The sequence below is a fragment of the Esox lucius genome, chromosome 2 (genome assembly GCF_011004845.1).
Source record: "Esox lucius isolate fEsoLuc1 chromosome 2, fEsoLuc1.pri, whole genome shotgun sequence".
NCBI classification, from domain to species: Eukaryota; Metazoa; Chordata; class Actinopteri; order Esociformes; family Esocidae; genus Esox; species Esox lucius.
Genome location: NC_047570.1, coordinates 13,663,174 through 13,677,622, shown reverse-complemented (window position 1 = coordinate 13,677,622; position 14,449 = coordinate 13,663,174). Strand labels below are relative to the sequence as shown.

At 41.1% G+C, this 14,449-nt stretch overlaps 1 protein-coding gene across 2 annotated transcripts; it reads right to left on the bottom strand.

The window, feature by feature from the left end:
• Positions 1 to 3,323: 3,323 nt before the first annotated feature.
• On the bottom strand, positions 3,324 to 13,123 carry LOC105015499 (ubiquitin-like protein 7). 2 transcript variants are annotated; one of them, XM_010878699.3, is made up of 11 exons: positions 13,013 to 13,123; positions 12,474 to 12,645; positions 11,239 to 11,358; positions 10,903 to 10,985; positions 10,738 to 10,822; positions 10,584 to 10,641; positions 7,373 to 7,506; positions 6,305 to 6,354; positions 6,035 to 6,211; positions 5,812 to 5,934; positions 3,324 to 3,665 (listed from the first exon to the last, which is right to left on the bottom strand). In XM_010878699.3, exons 1-11 carry the CDS (start codon positions 13,040 to 13,042, stop codon positions 3,525 to 3,527), a joined length of 1,173 nt encoding a protein of 390 aa, XP_010877001.1. In that variant the 5' UTR covers positions 13,043 to 13,123; the 3' UTR covers positions 3,324 to 3,524. The 2 variants fall into 2 exon arrangements, with proteins under 2 accessions (XP_010877001.1, XP_012993352.1); XM_013137898.3 differs by having other exon boundaries at positions 5,812 to 5,931.
• Positions 13,124 to 14,449: the final 1,326 nt, after the last annotated feature.

Here is a 14,449-nt window from a genome sequence, read left to right as displayed (position 1 = left end):
GCAAATAGTGCCACAATTCAAGAAAATAATATATCACAATGTAAAATCGCAAAGAGTTTGCGGATCTCATCATCTAGAGAACACAATCCAGCCCTGGAAAAAAATAAGAAACCACTGCACCTTCTTCTTTCCTTTCCAAAAATGTAGAAAAGGAAGGTTTTGAGTAAGGAACAGAAGGGTTAAAATTAAGAGACCACTGCAAATTTAATGCTTCTGTTCCTCACTCAAAACTTTCCTTTTCAACTTTTTTGGAAAGGAAAGAAAAAGGTGCAGTGGTCTCTTAATTTTTTCAGGAGCTATATCATTAAAATAAATGATTCAGAGAATCTAGATTAATCTCTGTACGCAAGGGACAAGGGTGAAAACCAATATTGCATGGCCATGGTCTTTGGGCCCTCTGGTGGCACTGCATAAAAACAGACACGATTCACTGCATGGGCTCAGGAACACTTCCGAAAACCACTGTCTGTGAACACTGTACGTCGCAGCAGTTAAAACTCTACCATGCAAAGAAAGAAACCATACATAAACAACATCCAGAAATGCCAGCGCCTTCTCTAGGCCTGAGCTCATTTTAGATCGACAGCAGCGAAGTGAAAACCAGTCCTGTGGTCTGACTAATCAAAATGTTAGATTATTTTTGGGAATCATGGACGCTGCTAATACAGGCCTCTGATATAGGATGCTGAAATCCTATATCAAGCAAGAATGGGACAACATTCCACTTTCAAAACTACAGCAACTGGTCTCCTCAGTTCCCAAACACTTGCAGTTTTTAAAAGAAGAGGTGATGCAACACAGTGGTAAAGATGCCCCTGTCCCAACTTCTTTGACACGTTGCTGGAATCAAATTCTAAATAGGAATGTATTTTTCCAAAAACAATAAACTTTCACTGTTTCAACATTTGAAATGTTGTCTTTGTACTATTTCAATTAAATATAGGGATAAATTATTTGCAGATCATTGCATTCTGTTTTTATTAGCATTTTAAGCGGCGTCCCAACTTTTGTATTTTTGAAAAAACCAAAGAATCTGAATCAGAGAGATTTATTGCCAAGTTTCACAACAAACAAGGAATTTGTTCTGGCCATAGGTGCCACAGTTAATACAAAAGGAATAAGGGAAGTAAAAATAAGAACTTTGGACTGAGCATAAAAACAATAGATCGTAAATTACTAAAAATAACTAAAAAGTATATGTACCTTTTTCCAAAGTAGTGTTGTTCTAGTAGTTTCCTATGGGAAACTTATGAAATACTGAAAACATTACACAGATTTAAATTGTTAAACTATGACAAATATGACATTAATTCAGTTCACCACTCCCCAACACTGTTTCCCCCTTGACAGAGTGATGCTGTGTACAAATTGCAAGGGTAATTCTCTTCTCAAGACCAGGTGATCCAGCTATGAACCTGGGTTGAAGCACATAGCCATGGGAGACCTCTGGAGACGGGGGCAGAGAAAGGATGTGAGGATTGACTACTGTTCTCCTCTGTTTTCCCTCTACGGTTATAGAGTTAAGCACGGTTTCCAACTCAGCCAAGACACTGACCTAGTCCACCAATAAAGCTACTTTTGCACCCTGTGTTGCGGGATCACACGCGATACCTGTTAACATGGACTGGAGGTGGGGGGAAACTCACCATGCAGCCTCACATACAAGCCGGAAGGATCTGTTTCAAAAGCACTTTCGTTCAGCTCCATTTTTGATGTCAACAGAGAGCTATGGAAAAGCAGAGACATGTGAAGAGGAATGTATTCCTGGCATCGTCCTCTGATAAGACAAACTATTTGTGTAATAACCTAAAAGTAGTGAAACAACAATATGAGCAGATGTGCTTCGTGTGACTACATACCTGATCTCCTTGTGAATCAGAAAAATGTGTCTCCATGGCAACTTATGTGGATATTATGACAATATCGGAAGGTGTTTTGCTGCACAGGTTCCAAGGCTGTAACCACCAGCCGAATCAACGGTTTGTTTTTCTGTTTAATAACCCCCATCTCTAAAATTACAATAGGCTTTTAATGAGACCCACCTAAATAATGCCTATCAATCTGTTGTCTAAAAGGACCCTAATGATGCGTCATTGTTTATTTGGATTTGCTTGAAAACCAATCTAACGTTGTATTAACCCATTGAACATTTGACAATTTGATGCAGGTCTGAAGAGTCCTGGAAGAGACCTAATTTTCCATCTGTAAGGGAAATATTCGAAGGAAATTGCTCGCAGGTGTTCAAGTCACATGTGTAAAATGGTAATGGGGACAGACAGACACAAAGCACTGTTTGGGTGCTGTGCTCATGAAAGGGCAATTTACTGATTGAGCAGCCGTATTCACTGAAACAGTTATAAAACTAAACAGGGCAATTACTGAAGATTGAGAATGGTGGGGTGAGAGGGGGCAGGCAATTTACCGTCTTCCTCCGCAGCATCTCGGTGGAAAACAATGACACAAAGCAGCTCAGAAAATGGGTCTGGCTGTATCTCAGTGAACAAAGAGTTAGACCATTTGCTCACAGCAACCGTGTTCAGATTAAACATAACATATGAATGGATGCTACTCAGAATAAAGACAAGGCAAATCTTCTACAGCAGCGGTTCCTAAACTTTTCCATTTTGGGGTCAGAATCTCAGGGTAGAGTCACTGATATTTTCACCATGAATATCACGTAAAGTAGAAAGTAACAGATAACCACTTTGCTTCTATGAATACCCTCAATTGTAATTTTTTTAAATTCTGGGCATTTTATTTAAGTACAAATCATGGACCAGTTGCTCTGAGGACCAGTTAGAAAACCGCTTTCTGCCACAAGTCCTGCTTCTCAGTCTTGCATGACTTCAGCAGTGGAAGTCTAACATCTCATATATGTTAATAAGATTATAATTAAATATTGCTTCATATTGCTTTACATTCACTCTTAAGAAATTACAATAATATTATAATATTCCTTTTAATTATTTAAAAGCTATGACAGCCCAAATGAATCACATTTAGTACCTACCAATTGCTGCTGTACTGTTCTCCTTATTGCTCTAAAAACAAGTGAGGGGCAAAAAAAAGAGTATGTGGATGTACATTGCCACCCAGTGTTCAACTCTATGAATTACAGAAACTTAAACAGTACTAAATAAGATGAACAGTTTCTTCCAGTCCATATAAGTAGCTGCGAGATGATGTTAGTGTCTGACTGAAACAAAAGGAATGTTTTGTTTCCCATGCTGCATGTACATCATTCACAAATGCACAAACATCCACATTACAGAAACCAATCCACAGTCTCCATTTAACTGGAAGAAGACACGGAATGATCCAGATTCTGGGCAGATTAGATGCACGTTAGTCTTTATTACAAGTCAGAAACAACAGTGAGTCATGTTTCTCCAGCCATTTCACCTAGCTCCATAAATCGTCCCGTATGAGGCCTCCATGTCTGAAACATCCTTTCCATAAGTGTCCGTGTCACAGGATGACAGGTGTCCTTAGCCTGTGTTACAGAGGTTTCCCTCTGGGTAGACTCAGAGCCCTAGCCCTCCAGCGAAGATGAGCTCCAGAGCGGCCTGGATGTCCCCGTCTGTAGCCTGCAGCGCCCGCAACATCAGCTCCTCATCCTGGATCCCCATGTCCCTCAGCTGCTGCAGCTGGGACTGCCAACGCCCCTGACAGACAAAGACAGCCTCACAACTACTGACAAACACACAAACTCACCAGGCACTCAGAGATGCCGCACTTTTTCCTTTCACACTGCAACAGGAATCGAAAGAGCCGAGTTCAGGTTCTGATCTGAACTATCGGAAATGTCACAGTAGCTAGTAGCCTCAGCAAGAAATTGTAATATTCAACTACTGCTGTAGGACTATATAAGCAACTTTTCATCTACACCATATTACACATTTGAACAATGGAACCAAGCTGCATACAGTATATACCTTGAAAAAAATAGATTGCTAACGGCACTTTATTAGGAATGTTAGCCTATTTAAAAAAAAAAGTGAGGATTATCATACACCTCCTGTATGAATAAGGCCTCTTAAAATATGCCAACAAATCAATAGGAATCTTTATCAAATATGCAAATAAGACCTATAGGTTTATATAACTAAGTTCACTGTCTGCTATGAGCGACTGATAAGAACCATGTATGACCAGTTTATTTGTGTACTGAGAAAATGGGATGTTTTTATTTACAGTGTGACCGTGTGCATTTATGTAAACAAAGCATGGTGTACAGACAAACATAACCGGGAGTCACTGCTCAACCAATCTGGAGTACCTGATGATTAAGTGCAGGCCTTTTTACTTGCCTCAGGAGTTTGTCTTTTTCTGTTACTGCAATCTACATACCATAGGATGCTAATGCTAAACTAGTAATGGAAGAGCTGCAAGCCGCTATTAGAAAGCAGCCAACTGCCCAGCCAGATGGTGCCTTTATTGAAGCAGGTGATTTCAATCACTCAAATCTGAAAACTGTTTTTCCCAAATTCCATCAAAATGTCTTCTGCCCCACCAGAGGAGACAATACACTGGACCAGGTGTACACAATCATTCCAGAGGCCTACAAAGCCACCCCCCTCCCCCACCTGGGTCAGTCTGACCACCCCTCATTGTTCCTACTCCCCAAGTGTTTACCCCTAATTAAACGGGTGAAACTATGGTCAAGTGCCCGGCGGCATGGTGCACTGATAACAACCTGGTGCTCAATGCAAAGAAAACCATGGAGCTCACTGTGGATTACAGGAAATCTAAAGGCTGCAGCCACGCCCCAGTTCTCATCAATGGCACATCAAATTCCTGGGAGTCCACATCTCTGAGGACATCTCCTGGTCCCTCAACACCTCAGCCCTGGTCAAGAAGGCGCGGAAGTGCCTGTAATTCTTGAGGAGCCTGAAGAAGGCCCGACTGTCTTCCAAGATCCTTGAGAACTTTTACTGCTGCACAACTTTTACTAACTGCGCCACAGTGTGGTTTAGTGGTTGCTCCGTAGCCGACAGGAAGGCCCAGCAACGGGAGATCACATCACGGGCACCCAATTCCAGCCATCATAGACCTCCAGCGCAAGCGGTGTCTGCCCTCCTCTATTTGCCTCCATTGCACATTGAGAATTGCCGTATATAATGCATTTGCATTAAGTACACATCTATACATTCCACCTGTACATACATATACTTAATACTTTCTGCCCTCTTCCATTTGCACTTCTGCTTAGATGCTAACTGCATCTTGTTGTACAGTACTTGTACTAGGTCAATGACAATAAAGTTGAATTTAATCAGGAAAGGAATTCCCTCTCTTCATAGCCCATATAAAAAATAACATTTTCCAGTGGTTTTGTTACAACGGCGTACATTATTAATAGCAGATGGAATTGAAAAGTCATCTTACCAGACAACAAATAATAATGGTTTGGGATGATAAGTTATTCCAATACGGTGTGTTCTCACAGTGTAAACAGTATTCATACATATCTTAGTTGCATTGTTGGTGGCAGGACCAGGTGAGAGCCTAGGTTCAGCACAGCTAGAGACAATTTCAAGTTGCCGTTTCAGACACATAAAAATAAGTTAAATGTAGATTGTAGCGGTTTCCAAAACACTTGGCTTGGCTATTGGCATTTATACTTTAGGAAGGTGGGGCTGAACAGCCCAAAATGTGTTAATGTCACCCTACATGGAGTGTCAATGTCCGACAGAGTAACGTGTGCTACTGAAGGTAGAGACAGAGACAGAGCCACTTTGCTAGCTTACACCGGATTAAAAGCTCCAGTGAGAAGACGAGGAGGAAGGAGTGGAAGGAGAGGAGACCAACCTGCAGAGAGGACATGCTGGACATGCTGGAGGCCTGCAGAGCCTGCTGAAGTGCCTGGCTGAAAAGGTCATTGCTGACGGGAGTCCCGGCTGGCATGGGAGGGCCTCCAGAGGGCGGGTCCTGCTGAAACACAGCACCAGAAGGTTGGAGCGGCCCGTGTCAGCTCAGAGTCCCTGGCAGATGTGACGTGCGGGTGTACTGAGGTTAATGGGCCATGTGTTACCTGGGCCCCAGCAGTGGGGGTGACAGCGCTGCTCTCAGGGGTACTGGCCAGGGCCAGGGCGGTGGCCAACTCGCTCTGGGTTATGGGTCGGGGGCCTGTAGCGCCACTATGGCCTAGGGACACCGGACGCATTCCTGCGGGACCTCCAGCTCGGTTGGACGGGCCGGCCTGGTTGCCCTAGTTACACAAACACAATGAGGATGCTAGCTGCTCTCCATCCGTGTATTTATATTTGAAATCTCAATTAACATCCAGATAGAGGCGACTCACTGACTGAAAGTCGTCATCGTCATCAGACATGCCCTCAAACATGAACCCTCCTGCAGGAAGAAGAGAGAACAGCACTCATCATCCCAGTATGTTTCGGAAAGTGACAGGCAGATGCGGAAAACCTCTGGGTTTTGTTCAGTTAGGACGACGCATTTTGAAATGGGGAGGAGGCAGTACCTGTATAGTGCTAAATAACAAGACCAATGTTTGTTCACCATTGTAAAACATGGTGCTACGGTCTGCTCTATTGAACAGTGCCCTGTGGTGTTCTTCAATGTGATGCTGGTCTGGTTCCCAGACACTTCCACCCAAATGCCTGAAGGTGTGGTGGAGCACTGTGTTAAACTTGGCAATCCATGGAATGCATTGTACGGGGAGAATCTAGACAATTCTGCAGACAATTCTCTTAATCATAAATTAAAACATAACAGTTACAAAATGCTACTAAAACAAAGGCTAGTTTGATTTCATGTGAAGTGTCTCTCTCAAGCAGAGTGAACAGTAACGGTGTGCCTTATCAAATGGCATGAATGTGGCCCCTATATAAACTCAACTAGTTGGAAAATTGATAAGGACCTTCTCCGTAAGAGTTGTTTAATTCTGTGGACCTATTCAGATTTTTCTTTTGGATGGCCAAAGTAGGGAGTTAGGTTGGCTGATAGGTTCTGTGATTCAAGGGAAGATTGGATCCGAACCTCTAACATTAATTATGGAGTACTTTACAGAGTTGGTCACTCCCATAGAATAATACGGTCACTAGCACAAAAGCCATATTGTGTTGGATGTACCAGTGTCATACCCCCTGGGGATGAGGTTACTGCGATGTCCTCCGGCATGTCACCGTAAACGCTAAAGGCAAAAAATATTTGGCCACGATCTGCCCTATTGAGCTTCACGAACCCTGTAGTTTAGAAATAGGAGCTGTGCTATGTCCAGGTCACTCGGAGGAAGGCAATAGTTTTGCATTGAAATATCAATCACCTGTTCATCCAGAGTACAAACAAATTTGAATTCTGAGCTTCTGATTGGCCGTGAATGCGTGGAAGTCTTTCTCAGGGCAATGCTGACCTGGCATGTCACCGTAGGAGCCGGAGGACACGTTGCGGGAGGAGCCGGCGCTGGACGGGACGGGAATGCTGCCAGCCACTGAGTGGAACACCAGGATGATGGCACTGACCAGTGCCGGATGAGAACTGATCAACCTAGGAGGCAAAAGAAAGGAAAAAAGGTCTGAAAAAGGTCCGTTGTATTTTGAATCCCTACGTCACAAATCCAAAGTAAAGCATACATAATAGGTAATTCAATAGGATTTCAATTACTTTCTCGCAGTATTTCGATTTCAATAAAACCTTTCATACATGCGTCCCCATTATGGAAGTGTTTAGAAAATTACTGATGCGGAGGTGCTCAAAGTACTAATGGTGCATCTCCTAACCTCCCATGAGATGTCCAGCTTGGGCTTGATAAACATTTCCATCTATGTGTTGAAAGTGAATGGCATGTCAAATATATATTTATGAATTCAGTGACTTACCAATAGAGGATTAACAGTTTAGTTTCCAGTAAAAAGCTGATGTCTGAACCTCCAAACATCTTGGTGGTATCATTTGAAAGTTGACATATAATCAGGGTTCCCATTCCCATTCCAAGTCTATTGTCAAATTCCCTGACTTTCACTGACTAAAAAGCTGAATTTCCATTACCTATTTTGAACGGAAAAACAAGCAGCCTTTGGGCAGATTACTGAGCAGACACAAACCAGCCCACAGCATTTTAAACCAGTCAAAGTGCGAGCTTTATTTACTAGCTCACAGAACTTTTTAGTACAAAACTAAGTTTTCACTGCTTATACATACACCGATCAGCCATAACATTATGACCACTGACAGGTGAAGTGAATAACACTAATAATCTCGTAATCATGGCACCTGTCAGTGGATGGGATATATTAGGCAGCAAGTGAACATTCTGTCCTCTAAGTTGATGTTTTAGAAGCAGGAAAAATGGGCAAGTGTAAGGACAAGGGCCAAATTGTGATGGCTAGACAACTGGGTCAGAGCATCTCCAAAACTGCAGCCCTTGTGAGGTGTTCCAAGTCTGCAGTGGTCAGTACATATCAAAAGTGGTCCAAGGAAGGAAAAGCAATGAACCGGCGACAAGGTCATGGGGGGACAAGGCTCAATGATGCACATTGGGAGCAAAGGCTGGCCTGTGTGGTCCAATACAACAGACATGCGACTGTAGCTCAGTATGCTGAAAAAGTTACTGCTGGTACTGATAGAAAGGTCTCAGAACACACAGTGGATCGCAGTTTGTTGCGTATGTGCTGTGGAATCTGAGCATTAACAATTACAATATGAATGTACGTTTCATTGGAAGTGAATGTGTCTAAATAATGAGAACAACAGAAACATCTCTGTTTAGATTATCTCTCTGTAGGTTGTGCTTTAATGACCATAGGAATTTTTATGATGGCCATATGGCATGGGGGTTACAGTCTTGGAAACCTGATCTTTGCTATGTAGAAACGCCCTTAATGTATAGGCTAGCTGGCAACCAACATTACAGTGAGAAGAAGATAGAACGTTCACCGAATTAAATCTGTGCTGCAATTTTCCAATAAACGTGAGCAAACTTCTCCCTCGATTTGATACGGGTTCTACATTATTTGAACACTATACGAAACCGCCGATTTCTAAAAGTTTGGTCCAATACAACAGATGTGCGACTGTAGCTCAATATGCTGAAAAAGTTAATGCTGGTACAGGTCTCAGAACACACAGTCGATCGCAGTTTGTTGCGTATGTGCCTACAATGGGCACGTGAGTTTCAGAACTGGAACACTGAGCAATTGAAGATGGTGGCCTGGTCTGATGAATCACATTTTCTTTCACATCATGTGGATGGCTGAGAACATGTGCGTCGTTTACCTGGAGAACACATGGCACCAGGATGCACTATGGGAAGGAGGCAAGCCGACGGAGGCAGTGTGATGCTTTGGGTCCTGCCATTCATGTGGATGTTACTTTGACATGTACCAGCTACCTAAGCATTGTTGCAGACCATCTGTTTGCGTGGCTGCAAAGAGCTCCCTCTCCCATATTTGATAGATTGATGGTAGTTTTACAAACTTTACATTTAACTTTGATCTTCTTTTAACACCCAGTCTTTGAAGTCATCATTATGTAGCCAAAGCTCTTGAAATATACATTATCCTGGCACGTTTGCCTTTGTTAGCAGGTACAGGAGACAGCATATCTTGACTGAAGTGACATTTGACGAGCGGGAAGAGGATAAATGGACACTAAAAAATTAAGTAGCCTAACCATAATAAGCAATACAGGAAATGCGTGAAATAACCTGATAGAGAATAATACTGATAAATGGCAACTAAAATTGACTTGGACAAAAAAAATTATAAAATCCCCTGACTTTCCATGTCTGGGATATACTTATTAAAATGTCACGATATTCCAGAAACTCCATGACCAGTGGGAACCCTGTATCATACATATGACTTTATTCACATTTTGGTACATTTATGAGCCAAACAATTACACCCACCCTGATTCTCAACTGATTGAAAGAACAACCCAAACACCCACAATGGTGTAAATTAGGATTAATTTACAATGTACAGCTCCTGACAAAATTAAGAGACCAATGCACATTTTTCTTTCCTTTTCCGAAAAAGCTGAAACATTTTGAGTGAGGAACAGAAGCATTCAATTTGCAGTGGTTCTCTTATTTTTAACCCTTTTGTTCCTCACTCAAAGCCTTCATTTTCGACTTTTTTGGAAAGGAAAGAAAAAGGTGCAGTGGTCTCTTAATTTTTTCCAGAGCTGTATATAAATACAAAACATACAGAGAATGTAGAGATAAACAATCTACACTACATATAAATTAGTGTACTGTTTGTATTGTTGCGTGTATTTACATGTACTGTTTTAATTGTAGGATGTATTTAGTTGAGTTGTTTAATTGTAGAATGTATTTAGTTGCATTTAGTTATACTGTTTGAATTGTTGAATGTATTTAGTTGTACAGTTTGAATTGTAGAATGTATTAAGTTGCACTGTTTGTATTATATCATGCATTTAGTTGTATTGTAGAATGTATTTAGTTGCATTTAGTTATACTATTTGAATTGTTGAATGTATTTAGTTGTACAGTTTGAATTGTAGAATGTATTAAGTTGCACTGTTTGTATTATATCATGCATTTAGTTGTATTGTAGTATGCATTTAGTTGTATTGACATTTATACTAACAATACTTACACATCCAGCATATTAGGGTCCGTGAACAGCACAAATAGATCTTTGTCCTGGAGCACTCCTGCCAGGGTGAGAAGAGCACCGTTAGAAACAACCTCCTATGTGAGATGGTCAGGCTGATGGCGAGTCACAATGGGCAGAGCTCATCTGTACTTGCCTAGTGCCACAGGGTCAGACTTTAGTCCAGGCGTGGCCACAATGATCTGGTCTAGAGACTCCTTATTGGTCAGCATCTTAAACACCTGGAGAAGCACGCTGGGTATTCATTACAGTAAAATGACTGATATCATGGGAGCCCTGATGAAGGCATTACACGTATTACCAAGTCTCTGTAAACGGCGTTGGAGTGCAGGCCTGCTTGAAGCACACGGAAGTCCCTGGCTGCAGTTGCCCTGTTCACTGGCTCTGTGAGAACAAGAGACAGACATCACTATCGTTCTTTATAGAACACATACGTCTAGTAATGTTGCGCTTTTAGGAGGATTAGAATTAGACCCTTAAACGAACGTGGCCCCAGCGCCATAAGCATTTCTAGGGAAGCGTGCCATCAGTATGGTAATAGCTCCACTGTGGCCACAAGCCTAAGTGGCTGTTTAATCAATCAAATCCTCTCAGATCTCCACCAGTCCATTTGGGATTGAACATTAACCAAACCTACCTGGCCTGATTTCTGGTTCTGGCCATGACTTCTTGAGGATGTGTAGGGTGGATCCAGGCTGGATCCCACAGGAGTCTAAGGTCAAGTCGTCGTTCAACTTTCGCCCACAGTGTATCAGCTCTTTAATACCACAGAAGAAACCATAAATAGTAGGGTCAGACCCAGTTCTGTGCGATGGCGACTGGTGTGGTCCATTAACGTGAATACGAGAATACTTCATTGTTTAAATCTCAATTTGATGATCTGAAATGTATTTACTTCCAAGCAGATTACAATGACCTTAACAGCAAACAAAATTGCATTAAATTATCTTGTCTACATTCAATCAGCTATTGGCAGCTGATACTGAACAAGCCAAAAAAAAGTATAGCAAGACCAATAGGCATGTTTACACATCTATAAAAAATGCCCTGTGTTTGAGATTTTAAGCACCTTGTTCAAGCCATGTAAATTCCAAACACTACCCTGCTGCACCACGCCAGCAAAGTGGTGGCATCCATGCTCAACATATATATATATTTTTTTTTTACTTCTACCCCATTTTGTGATATACACTTCAAGACTAAGGCCTTGTTTCTACACAGCAACTACTGGCAGACTTGAGACAGTCCATGTCAACACATCGGCAAACACCCACTGTGTTGTGTTTATTTATGGGACAACTGGCTGATGAGACGTAGCCTGCAGTGCTAAAGACTCACTCCTTTAATAGTCACATGTGTGCATTTCGCACAGAAGGAAGGGTGTCACAGTGAGTTTATAACCAGATGGGGAGTGAGAATTTACCATATGACTGGAAAATATAATCTGACTCAATATCATATGACTCAAATTTCAATGACTGGCCCTTCAACTGTAAGTTATTAGTGTAAAATGTTTCTATCATTCTGAGGTCCCACTACTGCCAAACAAAGAACTCTGACATCACTATTAGGGAACTGACTGCTATTAGAGCATCTTTGGCAGTTAAATGCTAAAAACTAACATATGAGAGTCCACCATAAAAAAATCTGTCACAGCAGACAATATCCAGAAACACTGAATGCTGAACACTGTGAAAGGCATTTCATTCTCCGGCTTTGCTGAAATGTGACCCATACCCTTAAATTGCTCTGAATAGGAAATTCAGCTAAATGACAAGGCTGTACAATTGCGACATGTACCGAATTCTTAAATCATCAATAAATTAAGAGGCTGGGTAGGTTAGTATACATGTTTACTGGAACAATGCCAACCTATGTGTTCGGGGTCTGGTAGGGAATCCGGGAGCTGTGCTGACATAAGCTGTTTCAAGGTAGATATTCTGTAGCCACCAGGAGAAACGTCTCCAGGCATGGTCTCAGGGAAATGGAAGATTGATTTGGGCTGATTCACAGGCTTCAATGAAAGGTGCCACTCCGACATCATCTGTTGTGAAAAACAAAGGAACATGTTAGAAAAATAAATAATAATCAACGTACAGTACTGTACTTCACTAAGGGAAGTCACCAGCGTATTGACCCATTTTTCGCTAGCTACAATTTCAAAAGTACATTTATAATCTGTAAATGCACCAACAGCAACGTTTCCAACAACAACAGCTAACTATTCGCTGCTTGCTGACGTCGTTACTAGCTAGCTACAGTAGTTAGTTACTCAATTTAATGTTACGTGGTATCGCTAATAGGACACTAATGTTAACCATTTTAGCATTCCGTTAAATAAAAAAACTAAATGTGTGTGACTAAAATATGTTAACACAAATGAAACGTGAAACCCAGCACTGCAGACTTACCATTGGTTTTGTTGTTGACACCATAGACATGTCTATGGTTGACACGATCTGTTTCCGTGTTCAGTCACATGGTTCACAAAACCAAAGCAAAGAAAATACGTACGGCAACATCGACTGTTCTTTACTTAGTTCCGCTAACTACTCAAATCAACACGAATGGACATCAAACTCAAATGGCAGAGCTTGCTCATCAATAAACTGAACAAGCTTTACTCAATGAGTTTAATGTCCATTCATGCTGATTTACTTATCTGTTTATGTACGTCTGTCCTACAAAGGAGTATTGAAATATGTGAACTTAATTGATTCAACTTAAAACTTGATTACGTTTGGATTTAAAATATTTAGACCTGTCAGCAAGTTCTCATAAAAAAATGTGCTGGCAGCTAAGTGTCTATTTGCTCCTAAAATATTTATGCCCACAAACAGCGTCCCAGCTAGTGTTTTATTGACTATAGCAGCTAACTAGCTCCAGTCCAAGGAGGACAATTGTGACGTCTTACTGTAAGAAGCCTATAATGAAATATATCAATGAGTGTAATGTCACACTATTGTTAAATACGTCTTTAGGTAGCACAACTTTGAGTGCCACACTTAATATTGTGGGTTAAACTGGCTATTCTTAGAGATTTAACTAGATAAAAGTATGTGGAAATATTAATTGACCCATTTTTTATGTTATTTATTTTGATAGATCAGACAAAAAAAGAGATAAGTTTGCCCCTCTGTTCAAAATCAGTATGATTGGCCTTTAAGTCTGTTTACCACCTCTGTACTTAGCTTCAATCTGCAACTAGTATAGCATGATTTTAGCTAACGTTTAGTTGCGGAAGGTACTGAGTTAATTACATCGAATCAGGTTAGAGCTCAGCATAAACGTTTCTGTCTAAAAGGGCATGTGGTTTATCTCTAAAAGTGATAGCCAACTCTTTCCTTAGGTACACTACATGAGGAAAAACGGTTTTTAACAACTTTGTTGATAGCGAGCGGGAAAAAATGCTAACTCCCAGATGGAATGTAGAGGCCATTGTGATTAATAACATGCCTCTGTAGACAGAAACGTTTTTGCCTAGCCCTTTTTGATGTAATACATTTTCCTGTCTGGCAATATAAGCTTCTCCATCTAAGTGTTAGATAATATCTAGTTGTACTTTATTTGTGAAGTATTTACATGCAGATCTGAATTATGTCATGCACTCAGGTACCAGCTTGACCGGGTGGTGTCTGAGTTCATGATGTTATTCAGATCTTCATGTCTGTTTTCTCTATCAGTTGCAACACCTTTACTTCTTCTGCTGCTATTTTTCTCTTATTGGCATTTCTGAGGAGCAAAGGGAGTGGAGAAAATGCTATTTTTGTATATCTTTGGAAAAGTGCAGATGCTAAATTGCTGATTTGGTTCAACATTTTAAATCCACACTTAGTTCAAATTGTTTA

Excerpts from the sequence above, each read along its gene's own strand:
- LOC105015499 (XM_010878699.3), bottom strand. The coding sequence starts at position 13,042 with ATGTCTATGGTGTCAACAACAAAACCAATG. Across the intron at positions 7,507-10,583 it reads GACCCTAATATGCTGGATGT|GTTGATCAGTTCTCATCCGG; the intron begins GTAAGTATTGTT and ends TTTGCCTCCTAG. Across the intron at positions 5,935-6,034 it reads CCCCCACTGCTGGGGCCCAG|CAGGACCCGCCCTCTGGAGG; the intron begins GTAACACATGGC and ends GCTGTGTTTCAG.